At 39.2% G+C, this 21,501-nt stretch overlaps 1 protein-coding gene across 1 annotated transcript in view; it reads right to left on the bottom strand.

The window, feature by feature from the left end:
• LOC140463205 (uncharacterized) overlaps window positions 1-21,501 on the bottom strand; it is a 126,800-nt gene that overhangs the window by 4,098 nt on the left and 101,201 nt on the right. The window contains exon 9 of the mRNA XM_072556998.1: window positions 12,617-21,392. Within this exon, the coding sequence (XP_072413099.1) occupies window positions 21,336-21,392 (57 nt within the window). The 3' untranslated portion in view covers window positions 12,617-21,335. The remainder of the gene's footprint in view (window positions 1-12,616; window positions 21,393-21,501) is intronic.

Here is a 21,501-nt window from a genome sequence, read left to right as displayed (position 1 = left end):
GAGGACTAGTGGGGTTCTGTCCTGGTGGCGATTGGAGGGGCAGGGTTCAAGGGTGGAGGAGATGTGGTGGAGAAATTGCGGTCTTTGAAGAAAGAGGCCAGCTGGGTGGTTCGGTAGTGGAATTGGTCCTCCTGGGAGCAGATGCAGCGGAGGCGAAGGAATTGGGAACATGGGATGGCGTTTTTACAGGGGGCAGGGTGGGAGGAGGTGTAATCTTGGTAGCTGTGGGAGTCGGTCGGTTTATCGTAAATGTCCATGTTGAGTCGGTCGCCCGAGATAGAAATGGAGGTCTAGGAAGGGGACGGAGGAGTCTGAGACGGTCCAGGTAAATTTGAGGTCAGGGTGGAAGGTGTTAGTAAAGTGGATGAACTGTTCAACCTCCTCATGGGAGCACGAGGTAGCGCTGATCAATCATCAATGTAGCGGAGGAAAAGGTGGGGGGGGGTGGTGCCAGTGTAGCTGCGGAAGATGGACTGTTCCACATACCCAAAGAGGCAGGCCTAGCTCCTCCTTTGGTTTGGAGGAAGTGGGAGGATTGGAATGAGAAGTTGTTCAGAGTGAGAACCAGTTCAGTCAGTCGAAGGAGGGTGTCAGTGGAAGGGTACTGGTTGGTTCGGCAGGAAAGGAAGAGGCGGAGGGCTTTGAGGCCTTTGTGATGGGGGATGAAGATAAGGCGTTGGGGGCCGGGGAAGCAAAAATCATGGAGGAGGTGGAGGGTGTGGGTGGTGTCCCGAATGTAGGTGGGGAGTTCTTGGACTAAGGGGGACAGGAACGTGTCGAGGTATGTAGAGATGAGTTCAGTGGAAATGCAAAACTTGCACCCACACTTCCCCCCTCACTTCCCTCCAAGGCCCCAAGGGATCCTTCCATATCCGTCACAAATTCACCTACACCTCTACAGATATCATTTACTGCATCCGCTGCACCCGATGTGGCCTCCTCTACATTGGGGAGACAGGTCACCTACTTGCGGAACATTTCAGAGAACGCCTCTGGGACACCCGCACCAACCAACCCAACCGCCTCGTGGCTGAACACTTTAACTCCCCCTCCCACTCCGCCAAGGACATGCAGGTCCTTGGCCTCCTCCATCGCCAGACCATGGCGACATGACACCTGGAGGAAGAGCGCCTCATCTTCTGCCTAGGAACCCTCCAACCACAAGAGATGATTGCAGATTTCTCCAGCTTCCTCATTTCCCCTCCCCCTACCTTTTCTCAGTCCCAACCCTTGGACTCAGCACCGCCTTCTTGACCTGCAATCTTCTTCCCGACCTCTCCGCCCCCAACCCCTCTCCGGCCTATCACCCTTACCTTAACCTCCTTCCACCTCTCGCATTCCCAACACCCCTCCCCCAAGTCCCTCCTCCCTATCTTTTATCTTAGCCTGCTTGGCACACCCTCCTCATTCCTGAAGAAGGGCTTATGCCCGAAACGTCAATTCGCCTGCTCCTTGGATGCTGCCTGACCTGCTGCGCTTTTCCAGCGACACATTTTTCAGCTCTGATCTCCAGCATCTGCAGTCCTCACTTTCTCCTAGTTGACCTTTCCTAATCTGTAAACTTTGGAATAATTCTGGAAATGCAGAACTAATTTTGCTGCTGCTCAACAGAGCGATAAAATTATGATCTTAAGATAGGAGGAGGAGGAAAGGATGACAAATATGTTCCTTCCATTGTGCACTCAGTCCACGAAGTTCCAGGAAAAAGTAGACTGAAAAGAAATCCTGGTAGCCAAATGGGATCACTCAATTCTGCTCAAATGTTTTCTACTGTTTCACTGATAGAAAGTGGAAAAAACACAACCCATAAAATGCATTTTCTGAGCTTTTTACACTAGCAGCATGTTTATGTGGTTATGTTTGCTGCTATTTGTTGCGAATTATTGTGACAAAACAAATATGACAAAGATGATCATGTCAAAACACTTCATTCCATAACACAGGACATTTATTTTCAACTATTTCAAGGCATTAAAAGTTTACTGCATTGCTACTTTTGATGTATGAAGTAGACTTGAAGTTTTATTTTTAAAACATTGCCAGCCTCGACTCAGTTGTAGCATCTTTGCCACACTCAGAGGTTGTAATTTCTAGCTTACACCAAAACACCTAATCCAGGCTGATATATTTGTGAATTTGTAGTTGTGGGTATGTTTGCCAAGTTGGGAAGTTGATCTGCAGATGTTTCGTCTCCTGTCTAGGTGACATCCTCAGTGCTTTGGAGCTTCCTGTGAAGCGCTGCTGTACTGTCTCTTCTGGAATTTATTCGGTTTTGTTCCTGCTGCTTCCAGTCACTGGTTCTGGTTGTTTGTTGCAGTAGTTGGTATACTGAGTCTAGGTCAATGTGTTTATTGATGGAATTCATGGATGAGTGCCATGCCTCTAGAAATTCCCTGCCTCTCCTCTGTTGTGATGTTCCCGTCATTATTTGCCAAAAACAGATAACCCCGCAACTTCATTCGCAGAGCCTAGCAGACAGACAACACGAGGAGGACATGCCACAACCTAACACTAGCCATGCTAGCTTATATAAAAACATCACATAACTAAACAGCAAACTTCCCCACCACTCTGATTCCTGATAGTCCATAAACAGACAGCCATGCTCAGACAATTCATCAGGACAAAAGATCCAATACCCAAGACAAATGTAGTTTACAACATTCCATGTAGAGAATGCACAGAACAGTATACAGGACAAACAGGCAGACAGCTATCAATCCACATCCATGACCACCAACTAACCACTAAACACTATGACCAGCGGTCTTTGGTAGCTATACACACAGATGACAAGGACCATAAATTTGACTGGGACAACAGAACTATAATAGGACAAGTTAAAGAGAGGACAGCCAGAGAGTTTCTAGAGGCATGGCACTCATCCATGGACCCCATCAATAAATACATTGACCTCGACTGTATATACCGATCACTGCAACGAACAACTGGAACCAATAACCAGAAGCAGCTGGAACGAAACCAAATAAATTCCAGAAGACAGAAGATAAATTCTAGGGTGACATGGTGACTCGGTGGTTAGCACTGCTGACTCACAGCATCAGGGACCTGGATTTGATTCCAGCTTTGGGCGACTGTCTGTGTAACGTTTGCATATTCTCCCCGTGTCTGCATGGGTTTCCGGAGTGCTCCAGTTTCCTCCCACAGTCCAAAGATATGCAGCGAGGTGAACTGGCCATGCTAAATTGTCTATAGCTTTAGGCGCATTAGTCAGGGCTAAATATAGGATAGGGGAATGGGTCTGGGTGGGTTACTCTTCGGAGGGTTGGTGTGGACTTGTTGGGCCGAAGGGCCTGTTTCCATACTGTAGGGAATCTAATCTAATCTAATCTAATCTTAACAGAGTACAGCAGTGCTTCACAGGAGACTCCAAACCACTGAGGATATCACCTAGCAAGGGAATGAAATCAACTTCCCAACTCCATGAGCAAATCCACAACCATGGCAACTGGCACCCAAGTTACAAATCTTTATGCAAACCTTGAATACTTGTGAGGTACTTGAGTAAAGCACTGCAGGTTTGGATGTGACCTCTGACAGAGGCATGTAAAAGATTCAATAGCTTTTAAAATGGTTTGCTCAGTGTCTTTTCCAATATACACGTAACATTAGTCATCACCTCAATGTTATTTGAGGGATCTCAAGTGTGAAAATTATGCACTATGCTTTCTAAGTTACAACACTGATTACACTTGGTTCTTCATGGGTTGCAAAGTATTTTGGGATTTCCTAAGGTCATAAAAAGCAGAGTATATTGTGATTAAACTGTAGGAGATATAAGATTCTGTTTGAGTTAGTAAGAAGTGGATTTTGTGTAGGTCTGAAGTTAATCATCAATTTGTAGCTATGGTGATTTATGTTAAATTGGTTCTAAGGCCCGCTTTTAGAGTGAATAGGATTTGTGCACCACTAATTTTTTTAAAAAGTCTATTCCTAATAGTTTTGTAACCCAGGAAAGTAAATAATGGGGCCTCAACATTTCCTGGACATTTCCAGAACTTGCTTTTTTCTAAGTTTAAAGGGACCACTTATCATTTAGGACAGTGTTTTTTTTAGATTCACTGTTTTACTTTGAGCGGAGCAGATTTTTGAAATCTTTGTAGGAAGACGGCAGTATAGACTTGCTTTGATGAGAAGGGAAGACATATTTTGAACTAGCTTACGTTAGAGTGAAGAGTTAGTGCTAGTCCTAGAAAAGTAACATTGGGAAAAAACCCTGAAGACATTACTTAATGTTGAATACATTCAAGCACAGGTGCTTAATGGCTTCAGAAGAAGCCAGCTACAACTTCAGTCAAGAAGTTCAAGTCACAAGTGATTTAAATCTACTGAGGTGTCAGATACATGAACTCTGGTGACATTAATGTATGATTGGTTTGGATACTGTACTAGAGTGTACTTTGGAAACAATTCTATAGATATCTATAGAACTCTATTCCAGAAAGACAGTTAAGTATCGAAAGGGGAGTAAAATTGACAATACAAAGGCAATCGAACAAAAATGAGAAAGTATTTGCAAAAAGGTTATGATTATTCTGGATCACTACCAAGTGATCAACTGGAAGAACATTGAGCTAGGCCCTAAACATTTAGTGAAGCCAGGGCATGAGTCTTTGTCACTGTTGGTGCTACACTCCCTGAACCCCCAAGCAAGTCTAAATTCAGCCTAGAGCTAATCTCTCCCCCTCACCCACCATGAGGAAATGCTCAACTGCACTGCTTGAAGGCCAACATTACTTTCATGAAGTATGCCCCTGCTGTGGTCTGACCTGTGGTCCTGCCACCAAATTCTCAGCATCCCACTCCTCTCCGTAGATGGAACTTCAGCCCTAAAGGACCATCCACACGTTTAGTTCATGATATTATCATACAGTGACACTGAACATACGCACGCAGATTAATTCTGTTTTGGGGATGTTTGTCATCAGCAATTGCAGAGGGGGCCATTTTGATGGCCAGCTTTGTGAATGTGGCAAATACTCCATTGCAAAAAAGTTCCACTTCAAAATATTAACTTAGTAGCTTCTCTTCTCAGAAGTTAACTATATTTCCAACTTCTAATCACAATATGCATATTTTAGTTGTTTATATGAAAGATGGAGATAGGAGTTATAGATATTTGTCAGATAGGAATTGCATTTTCTGATAAATAAAATATAACTCCATGGCAAATTAGCCACTAAAATCTATGTTCAATGCTGTTCTACACAACTTGAGATGAGCATTCTTCAGAAATGCAAATGACTGACGCTAAATATTATATATTTTTATTTTATCTTAAAATAAACCTACAGTTTAAGTGCCATGTTGAAATGACAGGTTTTTTAACATGGATCTGCCCTTGATGATCCTAAGAAATGTGTCAGCCTATTACTACATGATCAGTGTATCTTTTCCCTGGAGCCCTTGTGTTTGTAGTACACCGTCTGTTTCATTCTGGAAAATTCCCCGAATTTGCCAGCTGCACGAGGAGTGTATGTACGACATTTCCTGCCCATTTGGCCAAGTTAATTACGAAACAACAAACCAAGCGTGCCTCAAATGAAGCCAAGGTGTAAGTGCCTGTCAAGGCTGATGATTGATGATGTTTGCTGCGACCCATCGGCTGTGCTGAACAGGGCCCTAGTTATGCTCTCACCAAAATCCCACTCAGTGGGAATGTCACAACTGAAGCTTAATATTTATGTTAAAAATGATTTTAGTGAAAGAAAGAAAACCAGAGTAATTGCAATGGGCTCATTAGACACCTGGGAGAAGAAACTTCCACGAGAAGTCAATTTATTTTCATGAGACAGTATTATTACCACCACATTATAATTGAACAGCTTTTCTGATTGTCTCCTGGTAATCTAAACATTCAATTCAGACAATACATGCCTAGTTTTGGATGGTAATTTGTGGCAGTTTGTGCAGAAGCTCTGATGTGTGTGGCAAAGACTGGTATTTTTATGACTAATGTACAGATTTATTTATCTACAGATTTTATGGTATGCACATATTATACACGTACATAAATAAAAGCCATCAGCTCTAAAAGCGGCATTCTGTTCTGACTGATTTCTTTGAGGTTTTCTCTTTCACACTTGAAAGATTCTGTGGTTAGAGCCTAGTTTTTAATATCCATCTGCCACACAGTCTGCAAGGTGACTCCACACTTGGTGTGGAAATAAGGGTTGATGCACAGGAGAGGGGAAGCTGTGGTGGGGAGAACACGTTGACGAGGCTACTCATTGGCCACTCATGATACTGGCACAAATTTAAATTAAATTTATATTACAATAAATTGCAATCCCATACTTGAAGAGGGATATTATGCCTTTAAGAAGCACTACACAAGGGGCAGGCAATTGGACCAACTCTACAAGTCCTGTCTCCAACCATTGTATCCTGCAAACTGGGCTTCCACTAATTATATTAGATTACAGAATTATCCTTTTGGTGTAATGCTGAATGGGAAATGAAAAAAAAGTGTATTTTCAGACTGGAGAAATATACAAACCCTAACATTACAAGGATTTTGATGGAGTCTCATTTTCACTGAGAGCATAACTTCTCATTACTTTAGAGGTACCACTAGTCTGCTGAATGAGAGAGAGAGACTTTAAACAGATCTCAACTTCAAAGTGAGCATCCACAATGTGTTCTGTGCCATCAGCAGCAGAGCTACACTCAAACATAAGTTATAACCTTCACTCCACCATTATCATCAAGTCAGGAATCAACATGCACCTTAGCAATCCTACAACCAACAAATCAGACTGCCACATCCAGTCATGGATGGTAGTGGACAATTAAGTGACTAATAGGATGCAGTGACTCCATAAATATCCTCATCCTCAATGATGGGGGAGCTTAAACACATTAGTGCAAAGACAAGGTTGAAGCACTTGTTTGCATCTTCAGTCAGAAAGGCTGAGTAAATAGTCCCCCTCTGTTACTGCATCCGGTTACCAGAATCATGAATGTCAGTCTTCACCAATTTATGTACAGTTCTGGTCTCCAAATTTGAGGAAAGACATTCTGGCTATTGAGGGAGTGCAGCGTAGGTTCACGAGGTCAATTCCTGGAATGGCAGGATTGCCTTACACGGAAAGACTGAAGCGACTGGGCTTGTATACCCTTGAGTTTAGAAGACTGAGAGGGGATCTGATTGAAACGTATAGGATTATGAAAGGATTGGACACTCTGGCAGGAGGAAACATATTTCCACTGATGGGGGAGTGCCGAACCAGAGGACACAACTTAAAAATACGGGGTAGACCATTTAGGACAGAGATGAGGAGAAACTACTTCACCCAGAGAGTGGTGGCTGTGTGGAATGCTCTGCCCCAGAGGGCAGTGGAGGCCCAGTCTCTGGATTCATTTAAGAAAGAATTGGATAGAGCTCTTAAAGATAGTGGAGTCAAGGGTTATGGAGATAAGGCTGGAACAGGATACTGATTGGGAATGATCAGCTATGATCGTATTGAATGGCGGTGCAGGCTCGAAGGGCTGAATGGCCTACTCCTGCATCTATTGTCTATTGTCTATTCACTCCACATGATGTCAATGCTGGACAATTGACACTACAAAGGTCAAGGTCTGACAACAATAGGGTATTAATTAGAGGATTGGTGTTCCAAAACTAAATAGGTCCCCAGTAAAGCTGTTCAAATGCAGCCACAACACCTACATCCTATGGCAAAATGGAAAATTTTTCAGGTTTGCCCTGTGCCCAAAAAGCAAGGGAAATTCAATCCAGCCAATTATCACCCTGTGAATCTAATTTCTATCATCAAAGTAAGGGGAGGATTGGCAACAGTGCTATCAAGCTGGACTTACAGAATAATAGCCTGCATCCTTCATCCAGTTTTGTTTCATCAGAGCCATTCAGCTTCTTACCTCAATACAGGCTTGAAGACGGATGAGAGGAACTCCACAGAGTGTATACGGTGACTTTCCTTGCTAAATACTGGCATGAGACCAATAGTCAAGGAGTACAATAAGACAAAGTTAAATTCTCTCTTCAAAATTCTTTTCAAGAAGGCATCAAGGAGACATAGCAAAATTAGAATCAATGAGTTTCAGGGAGCAGATTTCCTGCTGGTTGGAAACATACGTGGCACATAGGAAGATGGTTGCAGTTGTTGGAGGTCAGTCATCTCAGCTCCAGGACATCTCTGCAGTTCTTCAGGGTAGTGTTCTAGGACCAACCATCTTCAGCTGCTTCAGTGATTTTCCCTCATCATAAAGGCCAGAAGTGGGGATGCTTGCTTTGGATTGTGCAACGTTCAACAACATTCCCGCTACCTCAAATATTGAAACAGTCCACATTCAAATGCAGCAAGATATGGGCAATATTCAGGTGTGGGCTGACAGGTGGCAAGTAACATTCACGCCACACAAATACAAGGCAATAACCTTCTCCAATGACAGACCACTGCCTCCTGACATTCAATAGTGTGACCATTGTGAAACATCAACATCCTGGGGGTTACCGTTAACCAGAAACTTAACTAGACTTGACACAAACACAGTGGCTACAAAAGCAGGTCTGAGGGGCTAGGAATAAATTGGTGAGCAACTCACCTCCCAACTCCCCAAAGCCTGTCTACTATCTACAAGGCATAAGGAATATGATGGAATGGGTGCAGTTCCAACACCACAAAAATCTTGACACCATCCAGGACAATGCAGCCTGCTTGATTGGCACTACATCCACAAACATCCACTCCTTCCACCACCAATGCTCAGTAGCACCAAAGTATACAAGAAATTCACCAAAGGTCCTCAGACAACATCTTCCAAACAAACAACTACTTCCATCTAGAAGGACAAGGGCAGCACGTACATGGGAACATCACCACCTTCAAATTCCCCTCCAAGATTACTCACCATTCTCATTTGGAACTAGATCGCTGTTCCTTCACAGTCACTGGGTCAAAATTCTAGAATTCCCTCCTAAGGGCATTGTGGGTCAACCTACAGCATGAGGACTGCAGCAGTTCATGAAGATATCTCAGGATAACCAGGGTCAGGCAATAATTGCTAGCCTTCCAGCAATGCTACGAGTGAATAAAAACAGTTCGCATCAAGAAGCCCTACCAAACTACAGAAAATTGGAATCAGGTGGAAAAGCCTCCGCTGGATGGAGTCATATCTAATACAAAAGTAAGATGGCCAAGATTGTTGGAGATCCACGATCTCAGCCCCATGACACTACTGCAAGAACTCCCCAGGGTAGTGTCCTGGTCCCAACCACCTCTAATTACTTCACTTCCATTATAAGGTCAGTAGTGGGGATGTTTGTTTATAATTCATTGTTCAACATCATTCATAACTGCTCAGATACTGAGCATTTAGTCTTCATATGTAGCAAGACCTGGACAACATTCAGGCTTGGACTAATAAATGACAACTAATATTCATGTGACAAGTGCTAGGAAATGACCACCTCCAACAGGGTATCTAACCATCATGCTCATCTTTCAATGACATTACCATTGCTGATTGCCCCTATAAGACTACCGAGGGTGATCACTGACCAGAAATTGAACTGTAACAGCTATACAAATACTGCAGTCACAAGAGAAAGTCAAAGGCTAGGATTTTCTAGAGTAAGTAACTCATTTCCTGTCTCCCTGGCGCTGTCCACCATTTACAAGGCACACATCAGGAGAGAGATAGAATAACCTCCACTTGACTTAATAATTGCAGCTGTAATAAAGCAGCCCACATGATTGGCACCACAATGACCACTACCCATATTCACAACCCAATCATGGTGGCACTAGTGTGCACTACAAGATGTACTGCAGTATCTTACGAATGTTCCTTCTTCAGCCTACAACTGCTGCCATGTAGAAAGACAAGGGCAGCAAATGGATGAGCACACCACCATCTGAAAGAGCCTCTCCCAGTCACACACTATTCCAATTTAGAAGTAGGTCATCAGTCCTTTGCTCTCCTGTAAAAATCCTGAAGCTTCCTTCCTAATGCACTGCTGGTGTCCTTACTCAAGGACTATGGTAGTTCAAGAGAACTCAACCTTTCTAAGGCATCAGTATCTGCTGGCCTTGCCAAGAATAGCCGTACCTCTGCTAAATAATAAAAAAAGAAAGAAATGTCATTTAAAAATAGGAATTTGCTAACCATATAGAGCAAAGGCAGGCATTTGGACTTTGAATCATTGGTGAAATGAATGACAATAGACTCAGAGTTACTTCCACTCTGATTTCAAGGAGGAATTGTGCACTGCCGCAGCAGGTTCACACAACCAGCTCTTTTTAATTAAAGACAATATTGGACGTTTCAAACTCCCAAAATATCATGAACATAGTGGTTCACTTAAAGAATATAATACTTAAATTAAGAAAGATTTATCAACCATATTCCACACAAGTCCAAATGTTGAGCAGTTAACTGGACTTTACATTTCAGCACCATGCCCTATGCTCAGCTATCTAACCATCGTTCTCTCTTTTGATAAAGTGAGCAAGCAAAAGACCACCAGTCTACAACAAACAGCTTTCAACCTTAAACTGCAACAATCGTAAGCATAAATGTGCCTTACTAGTTGCACACTTGGATCAGCAGATTCAAACTCTACATCAGACTGGGTCAAACTCTACTTAAAGGTTCCATTGGACAGATTAAATCAAGTTTCTTTCGGACTGCTTTCGCAAAAAGTAGGGAGTTTTCCTGAGATCTTGACCAACACTGCACTCTTGATCAGAAAAGTCTAATTGCTGGCAAAAAATGCCTGTTGCATTTGCTTACGTAAGAAGTCATTGTGTTTCAAAAGTAATTGATTGTGTCAAAATAATTCAACATAATGAAGCACCATCTGAACATATCAAATAACTGCATTCAGAATGAAAGAGTAACAGTTTTGAAGTCAGCAGGCAGCTTGTAACAATCCAGCGTGTGGATTGGGAAGATAGGAACTCAAATTAGATTAGATTAGATTACTTACAGTGTGGAAACAGGTCCTTCGGCCCAATCACCCAAATTTACTACATCAAGTAACACAACTTTGTCCTATATTACATTCAGTCTGATTGACAGAAGTATTCAGCAGATGAAACGACTCAACCACAGAAAGCATCAAACTACTGATCATCGCAAATCCAGAGCTCAAACTGGGTTCTGTTATGCCACTAACTAGTCTGAACAATACCAGGTTTTTAAACTCAAAGAAGATAGAATCCTCCCCTTGATAAAGAATACCCATTATTATTAGGAGTACAATTCTTGTGCAAAACATTTCTTAGAAATCCCATAATTAAAGCTTTGTTTAGATTAGATTTCTGATTCGGCAATTCAACTGACTTTCTTTGTCATCATCTCCAAAACAATCTCCAGTTTAGCACGGCTTTGATCAAGATGAAGATAAATACATCTCTTAACTCAAAGGAATAACAGACTAATTAACTTCTGGAAGACATTTGCCTGTCACTTGGACTAGAATAAAAATTTGCTTTGGCACTCATGCATGGATAGCATGCAGTTTCTAAGCACATTACCTGCATAATAAACCACCCAATTTTTGAGAAACAATTACAGTCAAAGGTCAAGAATAGACTGGAATGAAAGAAAAATAAACCTGTTTCTAAACCCCTTGTAGTTTTCTTTTTTGACAAACCAAGAAATGCTTCCATAATTGACAATTCTGCTGAAATTATGCAACTTTGCCATTTCTAACAGACAGGTAAAGCTGTTTGTTGACAGACTCAACCATATGTTGCTTTACGACTATACTAAAAGAACAAATTCAGGCATTCTGCCTGAAATAAACATAAGCACATTTATATCATAACTTCCTCTGTCCCTCAATTGAAAGCCTGTACGTCACTATAGTATTAACTGCAAAAGGTATCTGATCCAGATCCATTCAACATTGGCCTCCAAATTTGCCTCCTCTTTCTCCTCTACACAGTAACACAGAGTCTACCTTGATTTTCAAACTTGGCTTGTAGTACATGAAAGTTTAGTGAGTGCTTTAGTAACCTGGATACTTTAAATTCTTTTGCCCTTCAGTTTCTTATGCTATTGTTCAATTACTGAATTACTGTTGGCTTCACTTGACAGACAGTGGACACAATTAATGATTTACTGAAACATTTAAGTTGGTTTCACAATAAGCCAAATAAATGGATTTGATGCTAACAGTTTAGTAGACAATGGCAAAATCAGAAATATTACACATAATAAAGAACAATCAAAAGATAATTGAAGGATCTAGAAGAAATAGGAGACATCAGTTTAGCTTTACAATGTAGTTGTACAAAACAAAAGCTACTACAATCACATAGCAAAAACAGAAAAATAGAGGATTATTCAGAGTTCTTTGAATATTCTTACCACACCTAGAGGTCACCTAGTCATGGAAAGAATGCACTGGGGAAAGTTTAACATCACATTTGAAGGAAGATTACATTGTTAGGGTTTAAACTGCAGCGGAATGGGAAACTGAAACAACTAGATTACTACAGAGAGTAGCTTCAGTGGGTTGTAAAAACTGCCAAGAACTGATAAGGACAGTGTTCAATATTTTTTCCAGTCATCTCCCTTCATTAACCCTATGTTCTTTAATATCATACAGAATTATACTTACAAACTACGGTGAAGCGTCATCATTTCCAGTGTTGAGGAGATGATCCACAATTTGTTGATGAAAATCAAAGCGCAATTGGTAGGGGAGAAAAACAAAAGTATCAAAATACTTTGAACACAACGAACAAAGAACAAATATTGAAGTATTCATATTTAAACATAGAGAAAGGCTTGATGTTGCATAAAACATGCCAAGTTAGCAAGTTGCATTTTCAAAATTTAATTGCAAGCAGGTTCTAACTCACAGAGCAATCAACTGAAAGATTATCAAAAATAGCAGCACACAAGCAAGGGGTAATTTTACCCGTTAGCAATCTTGGAACATAGCCTTGCCTGCCAGGAGTTGGGAATTCAGGCAGTCTGAATTCCTGATATGTATCCCCAAAAGGCAGGTATCTGCGCTCCCAGTACAAACTTGCAAAAGTGATTGATTTAATGCTTATATGGAATAGTATTAGACAAGTAGAATTCTTCCTACAATACAAAATTCTTTTTTAGCAATTTAGTTGACAACCCAATTATACAACAACTGCAACTGACACTTTCAAAAATCAGTTTCCAGCGTTATTTATCCTCCAGTCACTCTCCTCTTACATTTACTTTTTTCTTTCTCTCCATCTTCAAATTTCCTTAAACATTTGTCTTTCATTTTATAAACTTTCTTCCACAGGACTGAAATTTGCATCCTTTCTGCATATCTTTTGCTGTGTCTACCTCTTTTGGCATACATCTTCATACATTTTATTCTTCTCTCATTTTGAGAGTGTAATTTCACCTCTTGAATTTGCTGGATTTAAAAAAAAATCACACTGGCGAGCAATAGATTCTAAATGAAATCACAAATTTGGTAAATGGTTACCTTGGAGATTTGGAACATAGGGGGAAGGATGAAAGGAAAATTGGACTTAACTGTGAGGAAGAAACTAAAAATAGTGAGAATTGTTTTTTAAAAAGCTGAAAATGAGAATGAATAACAAATTAGGAATGCAAAACTAAATCAAAACAATCAATAATAAGGTCATAGCTCAGTTTTAGGTTAATAATCGTAATTTCCAAAATGAATGATTATGGCTTTCCTACATCAGAAAAAAGATGGGCTTTTCTTTTTAGACCATCAGTCTAGCTAGTTAATAATGCTTATAAATACAACGTTTGCAAATGTATTTGAAGTCTGCAAAAGAAAAATTATAGATTTCCATTTATTGCAGATATTCTTTTTCAAAAAAGGTTTCATATTCACTGACAAAATTTTGGATGCAATAACTAAACTTTTTGTCAAACAGGAATCCATTCCCATCAAAATACCACTCTGGCTCCAATAATAGCTGACAGTATGAACACTTCACTTTCCTCAGATATCATGCCCCCTTCTCCTTCAAACTTGCAGTCAACACAACAGTACTAAAAAAAACTAAATAGCTCTTGAACCTAGTCCTTACAAGTTACTGTCCTTCCAGACCCACCCCTTTACGTAAGCTCCATAAGTCTGCATTGTCCATGGCTAACGCACCCACAATCCTGGACACCACCGGGCAATTTTGCATAGCAAATCCACCTAGCGTGCACTTCTTTTGACGATGGGAAGAAAACCAAATAGACCTAGGGAGAATGCGCAAACTGTGCAGGTTCCTAAAGCTGTGAGGCAATAGTCCTAACCACGGAGCCACCATGCCTTCCCTGCGCAATTTATTAACATAGTAACTTTAGCAGAGCAAAATCAAACAAAGTAATCTAAAAGACATCTGATCATATTTCCAGCACCTGCACTTGTTTCAACTTAAAGTAATCTAACTGGTCTATGTTATAAACCAAAAAACCTTTGTTTTCATTTTTATTCACACAAATGACAGATACCCCTAAAGTGTTTGTTTATCTAAATTAAAAAAAACAAACTGGCCAGATTACTTGATGATACATCGTTTAATAGGCATAGTGATGTTTATTGATTGATTTGCTGACTGTGTCGATCAGGGTCACTTTATAGTTCACTCAGATAAAGACAGTAATATTTATATCTCTGTTTTCTATTCTGAACTTTCAAGAACTGTTCATGGAATGTTAGGCAGGGAGCTTTCAAATCTTCATGCTCTAGCATCAACAGCCAGATTCATTCTCACAGAAAACACAGCCCAAAACCCAATTCAAATTCTGACCACTCCCTGATGAACTAATTGTCTCCTCCATGTCTCAGTTATCATACAACAGTGGTTAGGCTCAGTGGTTAGGAATTCAATTCCAGCCTCAGGCAACTGTGTGGAGTTTGCGTATTCCCCCCATGTCTGCGTGGGTTTTCTCCAGGTGCTCTGGTTCCCTCCCACAGTTCAAAGATGTGCAGGTTAGGTGAACTGGCCATGCTAAATTTCCCATAGTGTTTAGGGATGTGTACATTATGGGCGTTCGTCAGGAGATATATAGAGAAATAGGTAGGGGTGCAGGTCTGGGTGGCATACTCTGAGAGTCGGTATGGACTTGTGGGGCTGAAGGGCCTGTTCCCACACTGTAGGGATTAAATGATTTGCAACTGTTTGAGCATAAGGTCTTTCCCAGACTTGCTGGAACCAATTCCCAGATACTGACCTCATTAATTAGCAACTTTAACTCTGTTTAAATATAATGCTGGTTTCCAGTGACAAAGCATCTGCAGAACCCTTGGATCAGGAATCAACCTGTAATTAACTTTAAGACCTGGCTTCACAAATAAACAAAACGTAATTCGGTCTGTTTTCCTATTAAACAAACAGTTACCCATAGTTCAAAAGTCACTTTCAGCTTATATATTGTAGTTATAAACCAAAATTGATAAAAGGAAAAATCAATTCAAAAAGAAAATCAGCAAGGGCTCGAAAACTTGTCTGAAATTATATGGGCCATGAACTGCAACTTAACCTGCTCTATCCTCAATATTAAGGAAGAATTTCAGCAATAACATAAGCCAATTCCACATGAGAAGACACTTCTGTTCTTTGATATAAAGTAACAAAATTGTATGGTTTTAGCTGGTCACAGCTGAAGGTCATTTTAAAAAAAATGTTCTCACTCCTGATTGTGAAAAGGTGTATCAATGATAACCCCCTCAAGCCAAAGTCTTTCAAGTTGCATTATTTTAGCTTCCACGAAAAAGAATGGTCAGTTGCACAAAATAACAAAGGGGTTTTGGCATTTGCCGAACTGTACCGCATCATAATTTACTTCCTTTGAAACAGCAGGGAAGAAAAGGGGACAAAGTAAATTCTCTATTAAATCAGGTGTCAAATCTTTGTTTACATACACTTCAGCTTCTGAGACTTAGCCCAACTGGATATATTTTTAATCTAAAGGTGATAAGACACACATCACGTAAACATGCAAATCTACATAACACCATTGTTAGGAAGTCAGTGCCAGGAGAAAATGAATTACTTAATGGAATTCATTTAATATTTTGTCAACTCTTAAGGTCATGAACAAGCAGATACTAACAAAATAATTGAGAGAAGTAAGCCTCTACATTTGTGTGCCAGATTGAATGACATATGTTTTATATTTGATAATTAGTTGATATCACACAGCACTTCATTAAATATCAATTTTGAAAAAATATGCAAACATATCTCTAAGTAGAATGACATCTTTTGAGGAAGCTTTATTTTCATTGACTACCTCATGGTATTCAGTCTTGCTCCCCTCCTGCCATGCCCAATCATCCACCCTTTTGAATGTCATCGCTAAAATGCTGGGTTTCAGACTATTTGAGAATCTGATGCTTGTCCTGAAAAGGGGCAGAAACTGAACCCATCATCTGGTTTGTGTAGTTAACTTTGCCTGGAAATATTTTCTAAAATTAAGAGATGTTATTACACTTCTGGTATTGTTGGGATTTAAGCTTGGACTGCCTTGATCAGAGTTGGGAACACTACCAGTGCTTCATAAAAATTCTTAGTAAATTGGATTATTTGGGGAATGTTAATTTTTAACTTTTGCGTTTGAATAATGAAATTATTTCCATCCTTGTGGTAAGGATTACAGAAAGTGCAATACCTACAGAACTAAATGTTCAACCGCTCAACTGAATGGTAAATAATAGCAACTAATGGGATTTACAGCTGATGCTTAAACTCCAGATCTACTGAGCAAAACACAGCATGGACCACAACACAGACATGTTTCATTAACTGCATTCAACCGTAGTTCCTCTATTAATATAGATCCTCTTTTATCAATTATTTGCAGAATAAGTGAATGAGTTTATTCTTGGGAAAATGATGGCAACCAAATAGTTCTTATTTATGTGGGAGAAACTATACAACAATAGATACAGGGATGGTGCTGAGCATTACACTGCGAGCAAGGGAAAATGTCTTTATCTTGTGGTGAATATCCTATCATTTTCTCTCCTTTATTTCACCGTGGCTGCACTGTCACCTGTACCAAAATTTCACTTTAAACAATTTTAAGCAGTCCCATTTTATATTTGTGATGGGGACTATAAAATAAATGGAAGAATTTAAGATTTGGGAGCATGTTCCAAGCGTAGTACATGTCGGATTTTGAAAACGTTTCTCCGATCTGTCATTCATGATGTCCAAGATTCATTGTCCGGTTTTGCACACATTAAGACCGCTCCTTCCTTCTTTTTTATCTCACGGCTCTCCTATTTTATCCCTATTTGTATGCTGGCTATACTTTTCTTCTCCCTTTTTACCTCTTTCACACTCCTTCTAGTTTTTGTTTATGTATTTATTTTCTTTTCCTTCTTCTTGATCCAATTGTTTTTGTTTTTGTACTCTATTTTCCCCTTTCCAATGGATGGGCTCTCCTCACCAGCTTTCTCATTTGCTTCAAGCTCTATTGACTTAGTCAAGTCTCTCTTCCAAGTTGTGCCTCGGGTTTGAAAAAACAAATTAAATTAAAATGTAAAAATTGATGCAAGAGTTGGACGAGGTCTGAAGAGGTCAGAGCAAATCTCGGCAATGCTACACAGAAGTAATCAAGTGGTCCCAGAGGCTGGGGAGGAGCCATGGCTGGAGACAAAAAGCCTGGAACTGAGCTTGAGCTCAAATGCTCAGCTGAAATTTGATGGTCTCTCATGGTACAGACTGGATCAAAAATCAGTTTTGCATGAGCATTACTTCATTTTCTCACGTGAATTTCTCATTCTTATATAAAAAAGGTTAGCATTAAAAAGGTAACTTTTAAAAGCAGTTCATGATTAACTGCAACACTTGATTTAATCAATTCTGTTGCAAGCAACTAAATAGAAAAGACAAACAGCTTAAATAATGATTTATATAGTACCGTTGCATCTGCTTTCATGGAAGTCTGAATATCTTACTGGAAAACACTGGCTATGAACAGCAAGAAAATGTTAGGGGAATTGTTTAAGAGTTGAGCACGATCCTTCAATATAAAAGTAACCTGTAAGTTCTTCTTCAACAGCTGATCAAAATTTATTTTAGTACTTTTGCTTTAGGTTCAACATTCCAGAATTTGATATTTTGCTTTTAACTACAATTCATTGATTTGGTGCTCACTGCTCACATTCCATGATGAATGGAATGGTTAATGTTGACCAGCATAAAAATCATAAACAGTCTGAGTTGGTCCAAAGAGTGCAAAAATAACAAAACCTTTCAATATTGTTACTGACCTTTCTGAGGTATCAGCAGCTCTTTAATAAGGATGCATGCTCACATAAAGCAATGGACTTTTAAATAATTTCAAAATCACATGAATTCCTTTTTGGGTTCAAGTAAGTCTTGTGGAATTAGAGATTTGTAATACAACAGACAGAAGCCAGTCAGCCCATCTTGTCCACACCGACTCTTTACAACAGTAACTTAGCAAGTCATGCTTCACCACCCCATTCTGAAAGCCTCATGTGCCTATACAAATCCATTCCAAAAACTGTAATTTCACCCATCTCCAAAACCACTCTCAAGTAGTGCATTCCAAATCAGAACCATTTCCTTGTAAACATTTTTGACCCAAGTTGGCTCGTTTGCCAATCACCTCAACCTGGTATCTTCTGTTCTTGACTTTACCGCCAATAGGAACAGTTTTATTCTTATTCTGTATAGATTCCTCATGAAAATGAGCAGTCATGACATTTCCTTCTCAGGTGAATAACCCTAGTTTATCCATTCTGTCCAAACAACTGGAACCCTATACTTCCAAATGACCTTTTCTGCAGCTTGTCTATTCTTCCTAAAGTGCACTGCCCTGAATGCGACACAATATCTCAAAACCAATGGTTAAAGGAGGGTTTAAGATATTTCAAATAATCTCAAAGCAAAAGCTTCTTTAAAAAATTATTTAAAAGTTTAAAAACCATTAAAAATAATTTCCATTTGAAGAGACAGTCTTGCTGGACTCTTCTCTAGCAGGATTGGACAGTGGGAATGTCTGATAAGCCCAATCCTAAATTCACATGACATGTACATAGATTTTCCAGCAGAAGTCACTGAACAGTGAGGACCAGGAATTGTGACAGATTTACCTCTCCTTAACTCTATTCAAATGTAGTGTTCTATTCTAGAGGAGACAGAGTTATTTAGCTCATACAAAAGGCTGTAAGATTTTTTTCTTAATCAGTACAGCAAAATTCAACATATAGCTGCCAATGCATTCATCCTTATCAATATATAGTTTCCTTCAATCTCACTTATTTGATCTACACTGTCTCTTATAAGATGCACAAACATACAGAAACTTATCGTGATTAAGATAACATAAAAGATTAGGGAATGATGCAATCAAAAGGTAAATCAGAAGAATTGGATGCAATACATTAAAGGGATCATAAAATAACAAAACGTTAAACAAAGTTTATTAGTGCCATTAAAACATATACTTAGCACACCTTTCAATCCCTATACCTTTTGGCAGCTTCAGTTCGATTTTTATTCCCTTTTCCTCCATTCTTCTTGTAAATTTGATTTTTTAAAATTCTGAATGCTCGCTGTCTCCATTTTTCTCTCATCCTCCCCAGACTGGTGTTAAAAATATTGCCCACTTATAGATAAATACCTACAACTTAAACACATGACTGCAAGGGATATTAGGAAACTAGCCTGGGTAGATTAAAAAGATGGACTAATGTCAATATACAGACTTGGAAGGAATAAAGGCTGCTGAGGCTGGAATAAGCAGGCAGGACCTGGCAGACTTGAAGTGCCATGGTGAGTTATCAACACTAAGCCAAAAAATTAAAGAAATGGATTAGGAGAACATAAGGAACTTCTAGAATAAAGAAGCAGTAAAGACAGGGGCTAATGTCAGGGCTGTTGGCATGACCCCTTTAACAGTTAACACTTTCACTAGATCCTAACATTAACTTCAAAATTTACAAACTCTCAAAAAAAAAATGCCAGTATGGCACTTCCATTAACAGAAAGCTTTTGATATATCAGTATCTTTCTTTTCATGACTTTTTAAAAATACATAAAGAGCATGGGAAACTAACTTTTCAAAATGAAAAAAACAATCAAATTTAAATGTCTTTTGCAGCCTGCTGGTTAATATAAACTAGCAATAAATTATGTTAATGACATCAGCTAAGATTCAGTATTGTGGTAAAGAAAATTAGTAAGATAAAAGGTGAATTACTATAGAGTACATAGCTTGATTAAAACAATTATATAATCTTTTGCATTTTTTTTTCCCCCAACATAAACAATGTTAGAATGGATAAAATGCAACACCTTTTAATTCAAATGCATTCTACTGGCTTCTGAAGAAAAGTTTTCTAAGTTACAATTGATACCAATGTGGAACCAATGAAGCCTAAAAGAAAATTAAGACCTACACAGACTATAGAATCTCTTTGGTTAGGTACTTACCCCCTAACGTCAGGCAGATTGTTTCAAAGTTATTGGAATCAACCAGGATGATTCATTTCATATAAACAGTGCATTGAGAAAAACAAAATATATTTAGTCAAGAGTTTAAAAACTTAGATATTCATTTGAGTTCTCTCCATGCTTGACATATTAACCAAAATGAAACTAAAAGTTAGAACATTTTGCAGATAATCAATTGTTTATAGGAATCAAAAAAATCAATAAAGCAAGAATACTCATCATAAGTGTGTCTGCAAAATAATATTTCTGATATTGAAATATCAACAAAGTGAATTGTAACCAATAATTGCACATAGGATGGTGTGCAACTTATAATCAGACATGGCTGCTTCAATTTCTAATATTTAGCCCTAAATAGCTATAAATATTACACAGTATTTTAAAATTATAACATGGGAATCTATGTTGTGGAAATATCCACTTCCACTGGAGGGAAAGAGTGAAACCCTGCATAAAATTAACAGTGACAATGGCTAGAGACAGATCAAGGAGACTTAGTATCTTTCTGAACAAACTCCACATAAAAATATTAATGAACTTAGGTCACATGTTCAGGTGACAATACAAGTTAATTAATTCCCACTCTTTTGTAATTTAACTATGTAGTACAATACAGTCACAGCCAAAAAATGACAACCTCCTAATCTAGGATATACAGCGAAGCAAGATCCCAACTTTCATCTAATACTTTTATCATCTCATAGGACTTTGATGTCCAAAGTTCTCTTTCCAAACCAGTCAGTTGACTATCTCAGAAAAATAGGGGCACATCGGTCAAACTGTCTCATTCACAGCTTTCTTCAATTGTTGGTTAAAATTTACTTATTGTGCAAGGGTTTGGTTATAAGCATATTTAAGTACTGTAGATTTTAGATGATAAATTCAGAACTCCAAATTAAAGCCAGAAGTATAAACATAGTCACTTACAGATGTGAAGTCCTTTAGATTTTCACCATTAGGTTTATATAGAAGAAAGAAAAAGAAAACAGATCTTTTAAAAGAGATGTTTCTTTCATACTAAAGTAATACGCATGGAGCAATATGCCAG

Source organism: Chiloscyllium punctatum, chromosome 37 (assembly GCF_047496795.1).
Source record: "Chiloscyllium punctatum isolate Juve2018m chromosome 37, sChiPun1.3, whole genome shotgun sequence".
Lineage (NCBI taxonomy): Eukaryota > Metazoa > Chordata > Chondrichthyes > Orectolobiformes > Hemiscylliidae > Chiloscyllium > Chiloscyllium punctatum.
Note: the sequence above shows the minus strand (reverse complement) of the source record. Positions and strands in the feature narration are given on the sequence as shown.